Consider the following 10929-nt stretch of genomic DNA (forward strand, 5'->3'; position numbering starts at 1 on the left):
TAATTAATTAGAACAGTATTTTAACCCAATCAAAATACTAAACACTGCTACAAACGTCTTGTTGAACAGAGCCTAAGTTAATAGTATTGATAACTAATCTTTAATTTTCAAATTTAGGTGCAAGTGATCCAAATCTTAGGAGGTGTAACATTTCAAATGCTTAACAAAGAAAAAGAAATTAAAGAAGTGAAATTTATCTTGTCCAACATTAGAAATACAGGAAAGAAAGTTGGATTGGAAGATTAATTAGTTTCATCAAATTACTTTCTATACCTAACTTTCACTTTGGTTTCTTGTTTTGTTTTTGTCCGCTAATGTACTTTTTGGTATATATTGCTAGCTGCAGCTAACCTTCTAAAGTAGTAGTAATATTTGTATATATAGTTTATCACAGTTGCTTTTCTCTTTCTGCACAACATCTCATAAGTCATAACTATGGCAGCAGAAAGAGCAAAGAAGAACAGTTTGGAAAATTCAAGAAATGGGTTTTTAAGTGTAATTTGTTTGCAAATATTTATTGTTTTGGCTATTTCATATATTGCTTCTTCAAAGACAGTTGTGACTAATCTGCCTGGCTTTGATGGTGACCTTCCATTTTATCTTGAAACTGGGTGAGTTCCCACTTCTTATTACAGCTTTTTTTTTTTTTTTTTTTTTATACAATTACACTTGCTTACACTAAAATACATAAACACACGTTTTGGCTGAGTTCAGCAACTAACTTTTAAATAATTTTTAACATTTTAATCAATTAAAACGCTAAATATTGTTTTTTATAGTTTTCGGTAACATAACGCATGAATTAGTTTTTAAAGATTAAAATAACGTTTTATAATAAATTAGCCCCAGTCATATCTATTTGAATTTTTAAAAAATCATTTGTAATCCAACCAACCATTTGAACATCCTTTATATTTTGCTTGAACATCGTTATCTTTTTAAATAAAGTTAAATATAAATAGTAGTGTAACCAATTTTTTTTCAAAAAAATATTATGTGTAGATATATTGGAGTTGGAGCATCCAATGAGTCACAGCTATTCTACTATTTTGTGGAGTCTCAAAGGAGTCCTACTTTAGACCCTCTGATGCTTTGGCTCACTGGTGGCCCTGGTTGCTCTGTTCTCTCTGCATTTTTCTATGAAAGTGGTAATTATTTAATTTATTAGTATATTATTAATTGATAGTTACAAAATTTAAACAATGATTAGTAGCTAAATTTTAAAAAAATGCAGGAAATTTTTTAAATTTTTTTAAAAAGCATTAGATTTTTTGTGAATAAGTAGCTAAAAAAAATATTTGTATTATCTACCTTCTCTGTCTTTTGCAGGTCCGGTAGCTTTTGATTATTCAAATTATAATGGAAGCTTGCCCTCTTTACACTTGAATCCCTTTGCATGGACACAGGTACATACAGCTTTTCCCCATTCTCTCATCTAATTTTTTTTAATTAAATATAACTAACTTAATTAAATGCCAATAATTATTATTTTTAGGGTATAAACATAATATATGTAGATGCACCAATTGGGACTGGATTCTCCTACTCAACTACCCAGGAAAATTACTATGTTGATGACATTAAGTCTGCAGCTCAGACCTATGAGTTTTTAAAAAAGGTAGGAGTATTTGATAATAATTAAATACTATTTGTATGATACAATTTTATTTTCAACAAATAATAATAATTAAAGGCATTTGCAGTGCCATATTTAGAGGCCTTTATAGGTCCAAAACTCATTTAGCCCAGCCCAAAAGATTATTGGGCTTGGGAATGAGGTTCTATCTCTAATCTTATTTATTGGAAAATAATTAATTAGATTGATGGTTGTTTTGCAGTGGTTACTTGACCATCCTCAGTACTTGACAAATCAACTATTCATTGGTGGAGATTCCTACTCAGGCATTCCCCTTCCAATGATTGTTCAACATATACTTGATGGTAATTACCAATTTCTTTTTTTTTTTTCTATATAAGAGCTAGTTTTATTAATCTCTTTTTTTTTTTTTTTTTTTTTTTTTCTATTAGGTAATGAAGATGGAACATCTCCTACAATGAATCTTAAAGTAAATTTTCTTGTCATCAAATAACTTAATCATGATTAGAGCATTGATCATGTAATTTAATTATAAGCATGATTTATTATTTTTTTTTTTTTTATCAGGGATATGTGCTTGGGAACCCAAAGACAGATTCATTCATTGATGATAATTCAAGAGTACCATTTGTTCATAGATTGACACTCATATCAGATGAACTCTATGAGGTCACTCAATTACTCTTTTTTTTTTTTTTAAATTGCAATTATAACTTATTATCCCACTTTGTCAATTTAGTCCTTATACTTTGGTTGAATTTAATTGAACTCTTTAATTTTGTAAATTTAATAAACTATTGACCAACGACACAATTTTAAAATTTGTAAAGTTAAAAAACTTGAGAATGCATTGTCGTTTTATCAGACTACCAAAGAAGACTGCGCCGGAGATTATGTAAATATAAATGCAAGCAATACAGCATGTGTTTCAGACATCAACGCCATTGATGAGGTTAGATAAATATATCTCTATCTATGTATAATATATATATTTTTTTCAATTGGTTATATAGAGACGCACACACGGATTGGGAACCGGTCATGCACATAATATTAATTATTTAAGTATATAGTAACATATATTTTATTTATTTTTAGTTGATTCTTCAAATCAATCTGATGCAAGTTCTGGAACCTATTTGCCAAACTGCAAGTCCAAAGCCGACACAAGGTCTGAGACAAATTGAAGGAAGACGATCACTTTACCAGGACCATGAAAATACTTCCATTCCATCACTTAATAGTGCATATTGGTGTCGGGTAATTCTTTCTTTTCTTTTTCCTTTTTGTTTAAAGAAATAATTAAGCTTGGCGTAATGGTTAATTTACCTTTTTTTTTTTTTTCAGTAATAAGCACTGGTTTTTCTTTTCCTTTCTTTTTCTTTTTCAGGAGTATAACTATGTGCTTTCTGGTGTTTGGGCTAATGACAAGGCAGTTCGAGATGCTCTTCAAGTTCGAGAGGTATATATTTGGAAAAAAAAAAAATCATCCAAAGAATTTAAATTATTTAATAATTGAATTGAATTTTGGTATGTAAATTATTTTAAACAGACTATAAATTAATTCGACTCGACTTATTTAATCTTCACTGATATCAAGAGACAGAAGATTTTGCGACAACTTCTCTCCTTAGAATTTTTCAATCAAAGTTGTAATTTATTTATAAATAGAATATATAAAATTCCTAACTCGTTTAATTGCCATGTATAATGGTAAACAGAACACAACGAATGTTTGGAAAAGATGCAATGCAACCTTAGCATATACAAAGGATGTGTTAAGTACTGTTGATTATCATAGAAACCTCAGCAAACAAAGCCTCCGAGCTCTTATATATAGGTAATTAATGTCTTCTAATAAGATCTTAATCCTTAATTTTAATAATATTTAGAGAATAACGATAAATAATCTCACTAATCTCATTTCAAAATTTGTGCAGCGGAGATCATGACATGTCAGTAACCCACATTGGCACCCAAAACTGGATTCATTTACTGAACTTAACTACAAATGAATACTGGAGGCCTTGGTTTGTGGATGGCCAAGTTGCTGGGTAGGTTTCTTTTTATATCATTTTGTTTTATATTATTTCACTTTAGCTTGGAAATTATATGAGTAAAATCTAAATAACTCTTTTCTTATGGTGCAGTTACACAGAGAAATACTTAAATGGTGACTATACTTTAATATTCGCTACTGTGAAGGTGAGAAAAAAAAAAAAATCTCTCAGATAGTAGAAAACAAGGTTTCCTTTTTTATTATTATGGATCTAGAGGAAGAATAAGTATTCGAGCAGTTTGATTTAAACTAGAACAAACTGAATAAATTAAATTTTTTTATGCGGAAAATCACAGCAAACCAGATTGTTGTACAACTATCTGGAATTTGGTTTGGTTTTTTAGATTTAAAATTAACTTTTGGGTTAAATTAGTTTAGTCTTCGAATTTAGGTTTTTAATTTTATATAATGAAAATTAAACGCCATAAAACAATTGATTTTTTCTATTATAACTGAAATCAGTTCAAATTTTATTAAAAATCAAATTGAATTGTACTGAACTTATGAGTTTTTTCGATTTGGTTGGTTTTACGAATTCCGTTCAACCCTATATGTATCTATGAATATTATTGGAAGTGCAAATTTGACAATAGATGTTTACTGTGATTTGGGCAGGGAGGAGGTCATGTTGCACCAGAGTACAAACCAAAGGAATGTTATTCTATGATTGATCGTTTTCTTGCCTACTTCCCTCTCTAAATAATGGGGAAAGGAAAAAGAGTTTGATGGGTTTTTGGAAGCATAATTTTGATTTATTAGTTGCTATTATTATGTGGACTGTGTACTCAGAATTCATAACTTAAAATGAGGTCTATTAGTGATTCATTGAACTAAGTAGTTTGATGGACCCTTTATATTAATTATTTGGATAAAATAAAATTATATAGTGCTTTTATTTTATAAATAATTTTAGAAATTAAAAGTATAAAAACCTTACACGTTTAATTCAATAATCAAAATCTGCTTTGTTCACAAAGAAAATACGTCTATAACGTTAAACATCTACACCCTGGTCTCCCCATAAATCCAAATTTACCTTGATAATGTTAACTGAAAAAATTTGATAAAACGGTACATCATTATGAACCTCTTCTTGAGATAAAAGGATGATTACAAGGTAAAATCAAATCCAAGAAAGAAAAGAACTATAATAACATTAATTTAAAAAACCTAAATTTAGTAAGAAATAAGGAAAATTAATATATAAATAAATTAGTATAAGTTTGTGCTTAAATATTACAGTTTGGCTCAAACAACACCAAAGACAATTAATTAATAAAACCAAACAATTCCATACATAAGTAAATGAAGCCCTAAATAAAAAATTTAGGACTTAGAATCGAATCCAACAATAACTTAATCAAAATGCCAAACTTGATGCTACACATCTCTTTTGAAACTTTAATTGTAGCTCTTGATTTTATAATTATTAGACCAATAAATAAATGCAATGGATCACTTGATATTCCTTCATTTCCATCAACATATGAGTGATAAACCGGCCACTTATTATCATGTGATATTAAAATAAAATAATTTATTTATGGATTTGATTATACGTAGAATAAAATTCATTGCTCGTGATAGTAGAAAAAATATTGAAATAAAATTGATTTTTAGACTAGCACATTATTAATTTTAGAATTGATTTTTCTATACCAGACAGATCCACTTATGGATCAAACAAATGAAAAAATAATTTTTTATTAAAAAATTAAGGTATTTTTAACAATTCGTTGAGAAAAAAATAGAGATAATTCATTGGGTTTATTTTTAAAAATCCCAAATAAATAGTTTTAATTGTATCCTAAATTCAACTTTCTTCTCTTAATACATTAAATTTTAATTTTAGTTATATAGTACCGTAATTTCAAATATACATATTTTCTCCAATTAAAATGTAAAAAAAAAAAAAATCTAACTAAGAAATTCAAAAGGATAAATGGAATATATTTTCGCTAATTAAAACGCATAGAAATATAACTAAAAGGATATTCAAAAGAATATATGGATATGTATTCTCCAATTAAAATGCATAAAAAATCTAACTAAAAGGATATATTAGGAATTTCAAATTAAACTAAGACTATTAGATTACATTAGATGTATTGAAGTGATGGAACACTTTGAATTTATTTAAGAAATAATTATGAATGTTAGGTTGAAGTAATAGAATAAATTTTTGGGATCACTTGAAAGAAAATCAAGTGTGAGTGTTGCTAACATGAATTGATTTAAAAATATTCTTTATGAGAAGGGAAAAAAAGTCAAATTAACAAACTACTTGTGTCATCAAACAAAACTCCACCTCCCAAAGTATCAACCAACCATTCTACTATCAACTCAAGTAGAGGGAGGGAGGGGTCAGAACGACCCCTTAGCCCAAATAAGTTTTTAAAATTTACCTTGAAAATGGTGAAAGTTTTTTAATTTTACCTCTTAAAATAATATTTTTTTAATTTCATCCCTTAATTTTTGAAAATTAGTTTTCAGTCTTCAACTATGGCTCCATGTGGAACAAAGTTTTCTTAAAATAATAATAATACTAATCCTTCAGTTCTCTTTATATAGAGAAACTTTCTAATTAGTAAGTTTCTTTTACACAGAGAACTTTACTCAAAATGAAAATTCTGGGAATGATGCCAGATGAAAAATCCAAAATGTCCTTATATTAGCTGTGTAATCTGTGTGCAGATTGTGCTCTGAATGATGAAAGTGACAGGCAAAAGAGGAAAGACATTTAATGCACTTAAGTTTCCAAAATCTGATTGGATAACTATTTTTCAATGTGTATTTTTAACAGTGTGCTCGGCTTTATGAATATGAGCACAAATATGAGCGACAATTTGTATAATTATTCAAAATATGACAACACTATTGGATGGTTGCACTATAGTTTTAAAAAACCTTTTTATATTGATATTACACCTTGTAAATATGTATACGAACTTTGTTAACTTCAAATTATTTAATGTAATATTATAATTTAACTGAGACTAATGAAAATTTCATGCTCATATTCTAAATAAGTCATATAAAATGACATTTGCGCAAATTGTAAATTAGTTATACCCTATTTGGATTTCCCTTCAGTGAAAGTAAATTAGTCGCACCCTATTTCTAGAGATGCACCACTTACAAACCGTTCTCTCAAATCTCCTCAAAACTCGTTTGTTAAATGCAATTACATGTTCATGTTATGTTCCAAATTTATATGAGTGCATATTATAGAAGTTGAGGAGACAGTGAGAATATACAAAATTGTGGCCCACATTTTTGTCATATTTGCGCGCATTTGATTGAAATTGCTCAAGACTTTAGAAAATAAGAGAAATTCAAAATTTTAAACAAGGAATTTTAATTTGGAAGGTTTGAAAAAACATTAATTAACGCTATTAGCTCACAATTTCCTCCATTTTCGACTGAAATTCTGTAATTAATGATTCTTTGGAGTCTATCTGCATGAGTTGATTCTCTATCAGTTAGAGCTCATTTAATGTTGTTTAGGGGTAAAATATGCATAAATTGAGAAACTATTCGTTTAAATTACCATTTTAATTTCCATGCAAATTCAATTATCTCTATGTAAAGAGAATAGAGAGTAATAGATTCTAAACAAGTAAGTTTTTTAATTGCAATGGAGAGATTAACCCAAATGATTAAATTACATATTTAAACCAAATGGCTCCAACTTTGTCCGTCAAGCACTCAAGGAGGTTGCTCAAGCACATACAATTCCTACTTCCTGCTGCATGCATATGAAGTGCCATGTTAGCTAAAATATCACTGCTTGATTAGCTTTCCACAAACCATTATCTATTAATTTGATTGAATGTAATTTTTTTTTGTCAGAGATACTACAGTAAAATTCTATATATTATAATAATGCAATTAAATAGACTTCAAACTCATTAATTTTTTTTTCTTCATCAAAATACAAGAATCAAGCATGGAGATTGGGAAAAATCTATATTTTTATGTTTCCATTATGGAGTTTGTGATGTTTTCATTTTATTACAATAATTTTATTTTATGTGTAATCTTCAAGAGAAATTTTGGTTACTATGTGACGGTGGAAGATATCAAACTTGTTACCTTTTGATTGTGGGGGCATCACTCGGCCATATGGATAGGGGAAAATTTGCAATTTGAATGAAGTTGTTGCAAACCAGAAAAAGCAGTTAAACGTGCCTTTTGAAATTACCATACACATACAAACAATTTTGTGGACCTCTTAAAGCCAAACGCAGCCCAACTATTTGTATATATTCAATTCAACAACCCAAAAAGTACTCACACGCCACCACATGTCCATTTCTGCTTTCTTTATATATCCATTTTTGCTAAAAGCATCAAAAAGCAACTCTAATTCAATTCGTTCACGCTTTTCACTATCTCACAGAGGACACAAACCTACTATGTGTCTGACATTAGTACTTAAGATATTGATCTTGTTGAGACACATCACACTTTATTGGAAATATTTCTGCTTAAAGATCATGTAAATTTATTTTAAAATAAATTTTTATATAATAACCATAAAACTTACAAAATAATTTAAACATTTTTTTACATAACGTATGCTATTTTCGGAAAATTAATTTCAACATCAAACATATTATTGTATAAGTTTGGGATTAATTTGCCTAAATCAGATCTATAGTTCTATCTATAGACAAAATCAATGAAAATAAAAATTTTTATAAAAATGATGGCATTTCTGACCATACATTATAAAATTGAAATAATTTTTAAAAAATTCTTATTTTCACCCATTTGGTTCATTGGTGGAGTCATAACGCGGTCTAAACAAGTATTTTCCTATAAATTTTATGTTTCAAGGTTTAATGAGTGAATTAATTTAGATAATGGATGGCCATTATTATTGAGCCAAAAACTCTTTAACGAAAAGTTTTGTTTCATGTCATTACCACATAGCTTCAAAGGTTTTGTAGAAAATTTTGTATACCTTCGAAGTTTGCTTGAACTCTCCACAAAATGACAAATATACTTAATATACTTAAAAACTATAACTTATTTATATTAGAATCCAATAAAAGCTTGAAGTTTAAATTCACAATTCTTCAATATTAAACACCATTTCAAATAACCAATAAGAGGTTGGATAAGTGGAAGCAGACTATATTTTTGGATTAACTTTATTAACATAGTCAGAAATTTCAAACTTGGAGTCACTCCTATTGAGAGCGCTTTATCGGAATACTATTTGGCTCGAGTATAGGAATATATACAATGAAAAAAGAAAACAAAAAATAGAACATTGCAAATAATCCTAATCTTTTTGCTTTAATGATTGGATTCTTTTTTCATGTTTGGTATGCTCTAATGGTTTCATGACAAGTAAAAAGACAATAGTTGTAGATCCTCGAATTTGTTGGGAATTACCTTGTGAAGGTAAAATGAAATTCAATATGGATGGTTCTGCAATAGAACAGTCAGGGCCTGCTGGGGTCGGTGGTGTCTTAAGAAATTATTTGGGATAGGTTGTTTGTGTTTTCTATAATTCAGTTGGTATTTTGGATTCAAATGAGCCAGAGCTCATTGCTATTTTCTTTGTTACAGAGCTTTATTGGTTTTCTGACTGTAAATCTTATCCTTTGATCATAGAATCTGACTCCTGAAATACTTTTTGTTGGATTCTTTTCAAAAACAAAAATAGCATTAGCATTGGCATTGATGGAAAAGATTCAACAAATTTAAGTACGTAATGTCTCAAATGAGTTAAGTAGAGTTAAAACATATTAACAGAACATTTAATCAGTTTCCAGATTGTTTGGCAAAGAAGGGGGTTGAGGTAGCAAATCAATTCCTTGCTTGAAATGATGACTATAAGAGTTTTCAACAAGCTTTTTTGCAAATTTCTTTGAAGTTTTATGTTGGTTCACTATCATTTCTCACCTCAAGAAATGTTTGTATTTCAAGTTTAGCTTTGCTGTAGATGCAAATTATTTATGTTTGGTTTAATTATTTATGTTTGGTTTAATTCTAATTCAATATTGGTGGAATTCTATATGTAACTTTATTTGGAATATTTGTATTGCTCATTTATGAGGTTTATTGTATCTTTTCATTTAAGTGGTCTTGACCAAGTTTTTTTTACCTAATATTTTCAGGTTAGAATTGGGTGTAAGAGGGACCCTATCGACTAGAGTTAGTGCTTGGATATATTAAGTTTTTCCTGGATAATATATATAAATAAAATAAAATTAACTTTGCTGATAAAAAAAAAATACTGAATCAAAATTTAGTAATCAAGAACTGTGGTAATCTGAATCTTGGATACCATGCATTGTGAGGTAGGCAAGCCATCGATAGACCAACATATCAAAATATTGGAGCAATGACTATCATCTTTAAAAAGCATTTTTGAGCTCTGATGGAGCCTGGAGGTTGTTGAAACTTGAAAGGTGTCTCCTCTTTTGTCAACGTTTTGAAAAGGACCCTTCAATTAGCTGCAATCACTGTACTTAAGAGTAATAAAAAAATAGTAGCAGACAACAAGGGTGTTGGGTAGGTCTTGACGAAGCTGAAAGGACTTCTCCTTACTAGAGAAATCCACATGCTCTCGCTACCCAAGAAAAAACGACATAGCATCGTCTCAAAAGCGCAAAACCTTGCTGGACATGAGCCTAAAGGTGTGGACTTCACAACTCTTAAAAAGAACTCTTAAATGGATGGTTGTCACTTAATTTGACCTCAATTTTATTTATTTATTTATTTTTTGTATAAATAGAAGGCAAAAGCCTTAGAGACAGAGCCTAGATTAAACTACACCAGTAACATCGGGAACAATCCACTTATGAAGCTCAGAAGGATAATTTAGATAGCACATAAATTCTTAAATTAAGAGAAAACACCCAATTCACTAACTAATCTGCTCAGAAGGACCTCAAATTCTCTCTCTCTCTCTCTCTCTCTCTCTCTCTCTCTCTCTCTCTCTATATATATATATATATATATATATATATATATATATGAGCTTTGACAGTAATTTATGTTGTCTACTCTTTCTTTCTTTTAATCTCTTAATCACTTTTAATAAAATCAGAGTTGTTTTTCACATAACAGATTTGTCTTGATTTTTGTTATTATTATTTTGTTTTTCTACATATTTGGAGTTTCTTTGTCCTTTTTCCGAGCGTTTGGTCCCTTCTCTGTAAGGATTTATTACTAAATAAAAATATAGTATTTGATTTTATTTGGTTGGAGACCTTAAATCTTGATTTGCAGATGTGGATCTTTGACTAATGAA

The 10929-nt window shown here is 29.0% G+C and overlaps 1 protein-coding gene across 2 annotated transcripts; it reads left to right on the forward strand.

The window, feature by feature from the left end:
- Nucleotides 1-398: 398 nt before the first annotated feature.
- LOC105636446 (serine carboxypeptidase-like 18) lies at nt 399-4563 on the forward strand. 2 transcript variants are annotated; one of them, XM_012219719.4, is made up of 14 exons: nt 399-611; nt 1003-1148; nt 1330-1406; nt 1496-1618; nt 1839-1941; nt 2029-2066; nt 2165-2266; nt 2463-2549; nt 2696-2857; nt 2988-3059; nt 3319-3437; nt 3538-3651; nt 3748-3802; nt 4272-4563. In XM_012219719.4, the coding sequence occupies exons 1-14, from the start codon at nt 436-438 to the stop codon at nt 4353-4355; spliced, it is 1458 nt and encodes a 485-aa protein (XP_012075109.1). In that variant the 5' UTR covers nt 399-435; the 3' UTR covers nt 4356-4563. The 2 variants fall into 2 exon arrangements, with proteins under 2 accessions (XP_012075109.1, XP_089580717.1); XM_089724591.1 differs by lacking the exon at nt 1003-1148 and having other exon boundaries at nt 448-611.
- Nucleotides 4564-10929: the final 6366 nt, after the last annotated feature.

The sequence above is a fragment of the Jatropha curcas genome, chromosome 8 (assembly GCF_041381405.1).
Source record: "Jatropha curcas cultivar XTBG-Jc1 chromosome 8, XTBG_Jcur_1.0, whole genome shotgun sequence".
NCBI lineage: Eukaryota > Viridiplantae > Streptophyta > Magnoliopsida > Malpighiales > Euphorbiaceae > Jatropha > Jatropha curcas.

Bases quoted from the DNA above. Each gene is read 5' to 3' on its own strand.
- LOC105636446 (XM_012219719.4), top strand. From the start codon at position 436: ATGGCAGCAGAAAGAGCAAAGAAGAACAGTTTGGAAAATTCAAGAAAT. The intron at 2,858-2,987 runs GTAATTCTTTCT...TTTCTTTTTCAG, and splicing joins ATAGTGCATATTGGTGTCGG to GAGTATAACTATGTGCTTTC. The intron at 3,803-4,271 runs GTGAGAAAAAAA...TGATTTGGGCAG, and splicing joins TAATATTCGCTACTGTGAAG to GGAGGAGGTCATGTTGCACC.